The following is an 11,864-nucleotide window of genomic DNA, read 5'->3' as shown; positions in this document are numbered from 1 at the left end:
CTGAGGGCAAGGCTTGGAGGCTTTAACCAATAGCCTCAAATTCCCTATTGCGCCGCGTAGCTCTTCCGTTTTCCAACCGGTACGAAACTTTCTCGCAAACTTCCGCCCACAATAAACAAGGCGGAGGAACCCTCGCTCTGATTGGCCGAAATCCTTGCATAACTTTGGCGCTCTCAAGGCGTCAGAGGGACGGGCTTCTGGATGTGATTTGTTCCTGGGTTCGAACCTCAGAGTTCTTTGGATTTGCTCGCTTTCACCTTTCAGAAAAATTCAAGATGGGCCGCCAGGTTTGGGAGAGTTGAAACACGAGGCTGTACCTCCTTATGATTCTGCTTATGCCCCGGTCACCTTCGAGGAACGTGGGAATCAAGGGAGGACGTGCGCCTGGTGACTGGCCTTCCGGCTGGGGTCGCTCTGATGCTGGCGCTGCTGTTTCGGATCTTTTGGTATCTTCGGGGCGCAGCCTTGTTTAATTAAAGTGGGAACTGGTGCACTGAAGGAAGGCTTGCCCTACCCACTCATCTAGAGACCTTGCAGATCAATCTATTTGTAGATACTTGAACATTCTGCGGAGGAGGGCCTGGATGCATTTGCGTGGGAAGTAGAATTTTAAGGGTTCCCTGGTATTCCAAAGCCGAGGTTTGAGCACCACCACACCTGCAGCGCGGATCCCGGGACTTCAACATGTATCTTGGTTCTTGGTTAAGTCGTCTAGGCAGGGGTTTATCCAGACCCATCGGAAAGACCAAGCAGCCAATCTGGGGTTCTCTTTCCAGAAGTCTGACGTTGAGTTCACAGAGAGTTCCAGGTGAAGGCAGCTACAAGCTCTTTTTGACAGCTTGTTTTCCCCATCCTAACTGCATTTTAATAGCAAGTCATTCATTCTCTTGATTACTTATAATCAAGTTTTTCCCCCTCTTGATTATAAAAAAAGGTAGATGGTCTGTTTAATGTACACTATTAATAGAAAAACTAAAATAATTTAAATAAAATCTTCTGATATCCAAATGATTGTTATAAACTATATTTGTATTGAAGCTAACTAATTACTGCACTGTCAAACAGGTAATTTCTAAAATTGTATTTCACTTAACAAAGCGGATAGTTAACAATTTTATGTCCATTCAAGTACTAGGTCATGTAAAAGGTTTATATTTCTAAACAGAATACAAAATTTTACTTTGGGGCAGTTATTTGCTTGGGCCTTGACACTTTTGCAGGTAAACACAATAGGGATATTTTATAATCTGGGCTGTTTCATAAACTTCACCAGGCCAGCAAGATGGCTCAATGGCTTCAGGCCTGAGTACCAGAGTTCACTCCCAAGACCCACATTGTGAATAGAGAACAGAATCCCACAAGTTGTCTTCTGATTTCCTGTGGGTACACACACATAAACGCACACATAATTTAAAATTTTTATTAACTTCACCCATTGACCTGAAACAGCTAATGTTTTATGAATAAAAATTATTTTTAAAGAAACTATGAATATCCTTACGTTGACATTTAAATTGCTTTTTCCTTCTCTTTAAAGAATTCAGTAGCTTTGTTGCTCGGACCAACACATGTGGAGAACTGCGTTCTTCCCACTTAGGCCAAGAAGTCACTCTGTGTGGATGGATTCAGTACCGAAGGTAAACTGAAGAAAATAGTTTAGGAATACATGGAGGTTGTTTTCCCCAGTATTACTTGGAAAGCTTTTACTAGTTTTTATCCATTCAGAGAATTACATTTGCCACTTTTGTAGTTTCTCATTGAAAAGTTCTAGTAGTGTCATTCTCAATAAATACTAATATCATTGGTTAAAGAGTATAATGATAAAACCTGACCCACTGAAATAATCCTGAACTCACTTTAAAAAGCTCTTCTAACCAGTAAGTGAGAGTAGCTGAGAATTCTGTAAACCAGCTGTGAAACAGCAATAGCATAGGAGAGCAAGCTTACTTTACTCCAAATGTAAGTAAAGAAAAGCTTAAAATCACGAGCAGTGATTTGCTGTGTTTGTTGTTGTTCCTCTCTTCCGTTCTGGAGCATGTTAGCACAGTAACTCTTCCAGGAAGTTCAAAATGTGGGTAGATGTTTGTCACATAAAAGAAGTTACCTTGGCTCCTAGAGTGTTCAGCATGTTCAGTGCAAACATTGACTGTCTCAGCAAGAATCTTGTTCTTAGCCTGCTTGTATGTCACTGCCGTCACTGTGCTGAGTGACAGTGTAGACTCTTACAGCTTTGCCATAGTAACATTCTGGAAGCATTTTTTTTTTTAAACTGTATTCTTTCCCTTGATGTCTGCAATATCGCCCTTGTAGAGTCACATGCATGTGGCCAAGGGAATACCTCCTTGTTCCCCAGAAGGCCTAGAGAACGAACATTGGGTGTCGCTTCTCTTTCCCCTCGTATTTGCTTTCTGATGAATTACTGGAAGATGGCAGTTCCATTGCCTTGCCTTCCTTTCTTTTCTGAGATTTTACTTGTTTTTATTTTATGTGTATGGGTATTTTACCTGTATATATATTTGGATGTGTGCTTATCTAATGCCCATGGAAGCTTGAAAAGGGTGTGTAATTCCAGAGTTACAGACAGTTGTGAGCTGCCATCTAGGTGCTGGGGATTAAACCTGGGACCTCTGGAAGAGCAAGAAGCACTCTGAGCCTCTAAGCCACCTTTCTAGCCCTTTTTTCCCCTTTATAAATAAACTATTTAAAATAAAGAAAGAAAATGCATCTTATCTCTTTCAGTTTAGGGGGGAATATGCCCAATCAAATGTTTCTAATTTTCAAAAATATTTTCTTTGGATTTTAATATGTGAAGGACAAGTTTACAAAGTTAATAAAATTTTCTTGTGAGGACTTAAGCCAGTGGAAAAAAATTTTATCTTCTTAAATAATAATAACTTACTAATAGAATGTATTCCATTTTTGTGATCACAGACATAGGAAAGGCTAGGCAAATAAAAGCTTGCTCCCATTCAGCCCGATACAGCTTTTGCTCTTTTTTTAAGATTTATTTATTTTATGTATATGAATATAGTAGTGTCTCAGTCTTCAGACACACCAGAAGAGGGCGTCAGATCCCATTACACGTGGTTGTGGGCCACCATGTTGTTGCTGGGAATTGAACTCAGGACCTAACTACTAGTAGTTAGTTACTAGTCAGTAACTAACTACTGAGCCATCTCTCCAGCCCTGGATTTGTTCTTTTTTTTTTTATGATTAACTGATTAATGTAGCTCACTGACTTGTGTTGAAACTGGTAATCTAGACTCTTCCTCCACAAGTATTCCACATACTCCATATAAAGGCAGCCTTTTGTATTGTTTTGTGACAGAGTCTTACAGTGTTTGGCCTGAAACTTACTATGTAGACCAGGCTGGCCTGGAATCTACAGAAATCTACCTGCCTTTGCTGCCTGAGTGCTGGGATTAAAGACCTGTGTCTACATGCCTAGTTTCCAGCAATTTAACTGTTAATTATGATACAGAAATAAAACCATACTCCTAAGTTGACTAAAACTGTTCCAGATTCCTTCTTGGAACATTAGTTCCCTCGGAGAAAAACCTTCATAGCCAACTGTTTTCAAGAACAGTGGCCCCAGGACAGTGGAGCCAATGTCCTTTGCAGCAAAAAATTAAGAAGTGAAGGGGTTGGGGATTTAGCTCAGTGGTAGAGCGCTTGCCTAGCAAGCGCAAGGCCCTGGGTTTGGTCCCCAGCTCCGGAAAAAAAAAAAAAAAAAAAAAAAAAAAAAAAAAAAAGAAGTGAGGCAGCCCTATCCATCATAATTAATCATTGTTTACACACAAGGTATAATTAAAGCTGATTCCAGACCATATATTACAACTGTAATCCCAAGATTTATTTGATTCTAGCACATTGAGTTCCTGAAATATACTGTAGCAAATGAAAAAGATAGTTTATCTTCTTCTATAAGTAGGAAGAAAGGCCTCAGGAAGGAATAAAACTCTTCTGCAGAACCCGTCAAATCTCATGAGTTTTCACAGCCTTGGTTGGCAGAATCCATAGTCTTCAGTTCCCTTTTCTGAGGAACTGAAGGTGGCAGACAAGATCAAGAGAGGTTCTCAGAGGCTGAGAGAGATGGCTCAGGAGCTAAGGATAAGCACTCCTCTTGCAGAGGACCCAGAATTGGGTCCCCAGCATCTACAGCAAGCTCACCTATGACTGCAGCTCCTGGGGCATTTCATGCCTTCCAAGAACCCAGCATTCACATGCACATACCCACACACAGACGCATACTTGGAATTAGAATGACTCTTTAAAGATAAGTAAGTAGTCTCCAGGCTTTTCTTTGTCATGATTCCAACTTCTAGTTCAATAGAGACCTTTCCTGCTTTCTCAACATGCTACTGAGTGCTTTAATGCCTGGAGCACGGGTCTGAGCGGCTCCTTTAGGAATTTCTCTGCAAACGAGTGGTTGCACGCTTCCCTGGCACCTCAAAAGGATGTTGGCAACGACCACATTGGAAAACTTTAGGGGTGGAGAGATGGTTCAGTGGTTAAGAGCACTGACTGCTTTTCCAGAGGTCCTGAGTTCAAATCCCAGCAACCACATGGTGGCTCACAACCAATACTGAAACCTTTTCTCAAAAAAAGAAAGAAAAATGTAAATCTACTTTGTCATTTATGAGTCACATGTAACAAATCAGTAGCTATATGAATAATTAATAGAAATCCAAATGAAAAGAATTTGGCCAGGCGTGGCAACATGCCTATAATCTCTATAAGCTGAACAAGGTGTCAGGTTTATGGAGAACCTGGACAACAAGGCCAGACCTCGTCTCAAAGGAAAAAAAAAATGCATGAATGCAGTTTATAAAAGTACATAATCATAAAAATGGAGAAATTACATGGATTTTCTTATTACTGGTTTTGTCTTTAATTTTGAGCTGAGAGACATTATCCTAAAATATTCCTTTTTTTCTCCCATTATTCAGGCAAAACACCTTCTTAGTCCTAAGAGATTGCCACGGTCTCATTCAAATCCTCATTCCCCAGGATGAGGTAATACAAGGTTTCCTCCCATTATCCAAAAGCTGCTTTGGTAAGATGGTAGTGTAAGCTAAGTAGTTTGATCAAAGGGTTTGAAGTTTTAATTTCAGGAATAGCGATTAATAAAAACTGAAAACTACTACCTACAACTTTAACACATGATAAACCAGCGAGATGGCTAGAGCAGTTAAGAGCACTTGCTGCTCTCAGTAAGGACCAGGGTTCAAGTCCCAGCACTCACATGGGCGCTCATAGCCATCTGTAACTCCAGCGTTCTCACTGGCTTCCAAGGGTACCAGCGTGTATTCCTTACACCCATATACATTCAGGCAAACGCTAATACCAAGGACAAAGAGCTAACTGATGTGATATGTAACGTGTAAAGAGCTACACAAAAGGGGGCTGTGGAGCAGAGGGTCTCCTAAAGGTGCTGCCAGCAAGCCTGACAGCCCGAGTTCAAAACCAACAGCTCCCACAAGTGCTCTTCTGACCTCCACATATGCACTCAAGTTAGTTGCCTGTGTGTGCACACACATACAATATAAATGTAATAAATTAGCTACTAAAGGAATCAATAAAGGACGCACAATGTGAGATGAAATTTATAAAATGCAACCTAAGGCTAATCTTTCAAAAGAAATAAAAGACAGGCATGGAAGCATACACCTATAATCACATCAGTGGGAAGCAAGTGCAAGAATGTCAAGAATTCAGGATCAGCTCAGCATTATAGCCAAGGCCAGCCTGGACTGCGTGAGGCCTTATCATTCGCATATATACCAAAGGCAGAGATGTGATTAGGGCTGAGGTGCTGGCACAGTGGATAAAGGTTCTTGCCACCAAGATGACAACCCTGGGACCCATGTGGTGGAAGGAGAGAACTCCACAAGTTGTCCTCTCACCTCCACATGCAGGCTACGGCATGTGCACAGATATATGTACACACACACAAAGCCAACCTGGCAATTTAGAGTCTGTCTCAAAAGGTAGTGGCAAGCTGGGCATAATGGCACACACCTTAAACCCAGCATTTAGGCGGAAGCAGGTGGGTCTCTGAGCTCGAGGCTAGACAGAGTGCTCTATATACTGAGTTCCAGGACAGCCAGACCTACATAGTGAAACCCTGTCTCAGTAATTAATTAATTAAAATTAAAAATGGCTGGTGGACATGGTGGTGCATACCTACAATCCCGGTACTTGGGAAGCTGAGGCAGGAAGGCTGAGTCCATGGCTGGTGTGGACTCTGTAGAGAGGCCCTATCAAAAGAAGGGAGGGGAGAGGGAGGTTCTTGGGCCTTACTGGCTGTATTATATGGAGCTAAAATGACAATAGGATTTACCAACTCTTGTAATAACATCAATACAACTCATTCACAGCACATAAGCTGTGAATATCATTTTTATACACTGTAGACTTCTGAAGATTTCTGTAAGTCCGTTTATTCTTTGAACTGCCCCACCCCGACCCCTTATTTTGCAGTCGGCTGCGTCTGTGAGGAGGACTTTGTGTGAAGCCCCTGTGGAGTCTGTGGTGAGAGTATCTGGGACGGTCATCGCCCGACCGCCGGGACAGGAGAATCCGGTTAGTAGTCTAGGGAATAAACGTTTCCTTTGTGCATTTACAGTGTCTGCACATACACCAACAACATAGATTGAGTCCCTTGTGGACTCTTAGCATTGAAGTTCCTCAGTTCCACAAATGAACTCAGATATCACCACACCCATTTAAGTGTGCACAAAAAGCGTGTCAGGGTGTCAACCTTGACAAATATATAATGATATTTGTTGATATAAGATCTTATTATAAACAATAATGTAAAGATTATATAGATTTTTATTATTTATAATCTACAATATAGTTTGACCTATTTTACATATGTATGCAAATGCATGTGTTATACAAATGTTTATCGCATACCTGTCCTGAAAAACGACTTTCTAAAATAGATCTTTTCTTTTTTTTTCTTCTAAGAAAATGCCAACAGGTGAGATTGAAATCAAAGTTAAAACAGCTGAGCTCCTGAATCCCTGCAAAAAGCTGCCCTTTGAAATTAAAGACTTTGTGAAGGTGAGAGCATCTTGTTTACAAAATCCAGTATCTAGAAAGTGATCGAAAGTTACCAGAATGTTTAAAGTAAAAGTATATGCTCTCTAAAATGAGTATTTTCAATCAGTTATTCTATAGTACTGACGGCTTATTATGTTCTTGAGGTGCAGACAGATTGAAATGTGAGTCTGCCTTTCAGATTTGAAGTATGCTATTGTTCAGGTTTTCCCATTGCTGTTGTTTAAAGTGTTGGAAGGAAATTTATATTGGAAATGGCAAAGTTGCATAGGGTAATCTTTTTCCTGTTAAGTTGAAACTTCTCACTGTAACAAAATGTATGCTTAGTGCAATTCTTAACTTACCAACCATAGAATTATGGATTTTAGGATGATCTTAGCCACAAGTCTCAGAGCTTGATAGAAGTAGCCAGTACTGATTAAGTATAACCAGACTTAAAGATAAATAAAAGGAAAGATCTATACCCAGATAAATTTTAGCTTTGTCACAATTACAGATTAAGTTTTTAATCTGTTTTGTTAAGATAGAGCCTCATTACGTAGCTCTGTCTGTCCTGGAATTTACTCTGTAGACCAGGCTGACCTCAAACCCAGAGTTCTGCCAGTCTCTGCCTCCCAAGTGCTGGGATTAAAGGCTTGCACCACTATGCCCAGAATATACACCTAATTTTTAATCTATTAAGGTGTTTGTGTGTGCTCACGTGTGCAGGTAGAAGCAAGAGGAAAACCTTGAATGTGACCATCAGGCACTGTCCACTGTTTATTGGAACAGTGTCTCTCCCTGTTCTGGAGCCCACCAAGTAGAAAGTCTGGGCGGTCAGAAAGCCCCAGGGCTCTGCCTATCTGGTCTACCCTGTGCTAGAATTACACTGTGCGTGACCACCCCCAGCTTTCTGCCAGGGACCTGAGGATTGAACTCAGGTGACTGGGCTCACAGGACAAGTACTTTACTAACTGTGATGGTTGTTTTGAAGCCACCTTGGCCCAACCTGGAATCACATGGTAAAGGGGTCTCAGTGAGGGGTTGTCTAGATTAGACTGGCCTGTGGGCATACATCCAGTGACTTTTCTTGTGGGGCTGGGGTGTTTGTTTTTGGTTTGTTTGATTTGGTTTGGTTTGGTTTGCTTGGCTTTGGTTTGGTTTGATTTCCAGACAGGATCTCTCCCTGTAGCCTTGGCTGTCCTAGAACTCGATCTGTAGACCAGGCTGACCTTGAACTCACAGAGATTCACCTGCCTCTGCCTCCCAAGTGCTGGGACTAAAGGCATGTGCTGCCACCACCTGGTGAGGGGAATTTTCTTAATTAAATTAGTTGTGAGAAAACAAACCCTGAATGTAGGAGGCAACATTTCATGGCCTGGGCTCTGGGCTAAGTGAGAAGGAGTAAGCTAAGCGCTGGCGTGCAGCATTAATTCCATGCTCTCCGCTCTCGACTGTGAGTGTAATGTTCCTGCTGCCTTCACTTCCTGCAGTGAGGGCTACAGTGGTGGGCTCTAACCTAGAATTGGGAGTCAAATTTGCCCTTTCTCCCTTAAATTGCTTTTGTCAGCGTATTTTACTAAAGCGACAGGAAGTGGAACTAAACACCAAGCGAGTGATTTCTCCAGCACTAATAGATTTTTAATTACATGACCACTATGGCCTATATCTAAGTTCATTGATTGCAAAAATCAATATAATTACAAAGTTGACCTTATTATAGAAAAGAAAATAAATTTCCTAAGGTAAACATTTCAGAAAAAGAAATTATAGACATTTCTTACTATTTCTATTTCTGCTATAAAAAAACTGAGCAACTCACATTAAAGGACTTTTTTCTTAAGTTCTAAGCACAAAAAAGAATACAAGGATTTACAGCCTTGAAAATAAACAAAGCTGGGCTGGAGAGATGGTGTTAAGAGCACTGACTACTTATTCCAGAGGTCCTGAGTTCAAATCCAGCAACCACATGGTAGCTCACAACCTCCTGTAATGGGATCTGATGCCCTCTTCTGGTGTGTCTGAAGACAGTGACATTGGACTTCATAAAATAAATAAGTAAACCTTTTTAAAAAAGAAAATAAGCAGAACTGAGCTGGAGAGATGTCTCAGTAGTAAGAATGTGCACAGCTCTTAGGAAGGACCTGAGTTTGTTTCCTGTAACATGTATGTACCAGGAGGCCCACAGTTGCCTGTAACATGTATGTACCAGGAGGCCCACAATTGCCTGTAACATGTATGTACCAGGAGGCCCACAATTGCCTGTAACATGTATGTACCAGGAGGCCCACAATTGCCTGTAACATGTATGTACCAGGAGACCCACAATTGCCTGTAACATGTATGTACCAGGAGGCCCACAATTGCCTGTAACATGTATGTACCAGGAGACCCACAATTGCCTGTAACATGTATGTACCAGGAGGCCCACAATTGCCTGTAACATGTATGTACCAGGAGGCCCACAATTGCCTGTAACATGTATGTACCAGGAGACCCACAATAACATGTATGTCCCAGGAGGCACAATTGCCTGTAACATGTATGTCTCAGGAGGCTCACAGTTGCCTGTAACATGTATGTACCAGGAGGCTCACAATTGCCTGTAACATGTATGTACCAGGAGGCCCACAATTGCCTGTAACTCTTGCTCCTGAGGACGCCTCTGGCTTCAGGGGCCCAAGGGCATCTGCACTCATGTACACAGACACAAACCTACACATACCCCACCACTACCAAGAAATAAATGTAAATTAAGAAAAAAAAGGTAACTACCTTTTTAATGTTCAAAAATATTGAAGCATGAAAGCTTTCCTTTGTGTAGAAGACAGAAGCGCTCCGTCTGCAGTATCGGTACTTAGACCTGCGCAGCTCCCAAATGCAGTACAACCTACGGCTCAGGTCACAGATGGTCATGAAAATGCGGGAATATCTCTGTACTCTGCACGGTAAGGGAAGCCTGAGTGTGCACTGAGTTATTGTTACTCCCTTCATCATTGGGTCACGTGTTCCCAAGGTCCGTAATCAATCATGTGATGACTGCTCACTTACGGGGCCACAGACACATTCTTTTAAAGGTAATTATGTCTATTACAGTACTTTACTGAGAAATCACCACTCCTGAGGACAGTCTTTGGTTTCTCTCCCCAGCATCCCTTCCTGCACCCTTGAATTCTGGGGTTACGGGAGTAGATACAATGCCTACCCAAATTTGCATAATTCTTTATCATTCCTGTACAGCATTTGTTGGGAGGCCTAGAATTTCCCATGAGTCCCACAGAGCACTCCGTGGTGCTTGCTTGCTCTCCTTCCACTCTTGCTATGCTGGCCGAACATTTCTAAGACCGAGCATTGCAGTAGACCGGAATCCATCAGCTATTCCGGATCAGTTCCTGTCATGAATGTCACCTTTATGAGCAGAGTAATATTTTATAAAAGTCTTAGCTTTGGGTTTGTAGAAACCACGTTGCGTCCGTCTTCTTACCTCCGATGTCTTCCTAATTAAAGGGAGCCTCTGATTTGTATTCGCTATTGACATCATACTTGGCAAATTCCTAATTACTAACTGATTTTTCTCTTGTTTTAGGATTTGTGGATATAGAAACCCCAACATTGTTTAAGAGGACTCCTGGAGTATGTATATTACTTATCACTTTACTGTTGAGATCCTCTTCCTTATAAAAGCAATCACTTTGCTTTTAGATTCACTTGGCCCATTTTGATTTACTTTTATTAGTACCTCAGGGTCTTATTTTAACAACTGAGAAAATTGTGTGAGTCAACATTTTGAATCAGAATGTTTTTATTCTGTATGAGTTTTCTTTCCCATGAGTTTTCTAGATGCAAATCATTAATGTTTTATTAAAACTTTGTTCATTAAGAACTGTCTGAACTGGACTGAGGGGATGGCTCAGCGGTTAAAAGCATGTACTAAAACTTGAGCTCAGGGAGATCAGACACCTTTTTCTGACCTGTAAACACTGCATTCATAAAACACATACCCACATACCGACAGAAACATATGCACACAATTAAAATAAAATCCTTGGCTGCAGAGAGAGCTCAGCCACTAAAAGCTAAGGCTCACAACCAAAGAGATGAAAATAAAATCGTTAAAAAAAATTGTGTCAACTAAAAAGTATAAAAATGTTAAAGAGGCAGTTTCTGTGTGTGCTAAGAGCAACTGCCGTGTTATAATCCCTTCCATTCTAAAACCTAAACCTGCCCCAAGTTCACTTCCACCCTCTCTCTGAATGACCAGGGACACTTACGGCGTCCCATAGCCTATGCTGGCTCCATACTCCTCACCTCATTTGTCCCTAGCCACAGCTTTCTAGCCAGCACCTGTTCCAGGAATATTGTCGCTGCAGCTATATTCATTGAGGCTAGGATTGCCATGGTTGGTGGCTGGCTCAAGGGGTGGCATTGCCACTGTGGGAGCCTCATTGCTTACAACAGTTGGCTTTGGTCCCCTTGCAGCCGAAGGGCCTTTTGCCCAAGAATGGATCAGTCTCACTCTCTCCATCAGGAAAGGATCTGTCTCCACTGTGATTCTTCCCCAGATATTCTTTTTCCTGTACTTTTTCAGGAAATCAGCAAAAAATGGTTGGCTCGGGGTTTGAGACAAGGAAAACAAATGCTATATTAATAAGAAAAAAGAACCAGGTGAGGTGATGCATGCCTATAAGACTAGGAATTGGGAAACTGAGGCAGGAGGATCACAACTTTCAGAGCAACTCTGTCTACACAGTAAGATCCTGTTAAAAAGAGAACTGAGACTTTTAAAAACAAAACAGCCCTGATATTTAATAACTCTT

At 41.5% G+C, this 11,864-nt stretch overlaps 1 protein-coding gene across 1 annotated transcript in view; it reads left to right on the top strand.

Moving 5' to 3' along the window:
* The first annotated feature begins 185 nt into the window (after positions 1-185).
* Dars2 (aspartyl-tRNA synthetase 2, mitochondrial) overlaps positions 186-11,864 on the top strand; it is a 29,366-nt gene continuing 17,687 nt past the window's right edge. Inside the window, exons 1-7 of the mRNA XM_032915240.1 lie at positions 186-808; positions 1,538-1,637; positions 4,950-5,016; positions 6,484-6,585; positions 6,976-7,071; positions 9,872-9,995; positions 10,634-10,680. Of these exons, the coding sequence (XP_032771131.1) occupies positions 685-808; positions 1,538-1,637; positions 4,950-5,016; positions 6,484-6,585; positions 6,976-7,071; positions 9,872-9,995; positions 10,634-10,680 (660 nt within the window). The 5' untranslated portion in view covers positions 186-684. The remainder of the gene's footprint in view (positions 809-1,537; positions 1,638-4,949; positions 5,017-6,483; positions 6,586-6,975; positions 7,072-9,871; positions 9,996-10,633; positions 10,681-11,864) is intronic.

Source organism: Rattus rattus, chromosome 10, assembly GCF_011064425.1.
Source record: "Rattus rattus isolate New Zealand chromosome 10, Rrattus_CSIRO_v1, whole genome shotgun sequence".
Lineage (NCBI taxonomy): Eukaryota > Metazoa > Chordata > Mammalia > Rodentia > Muridae > Rattus > Rattus rattus.
This window is presented reverse-complemented; position numbering and strand designations above follow the sequence as displayed.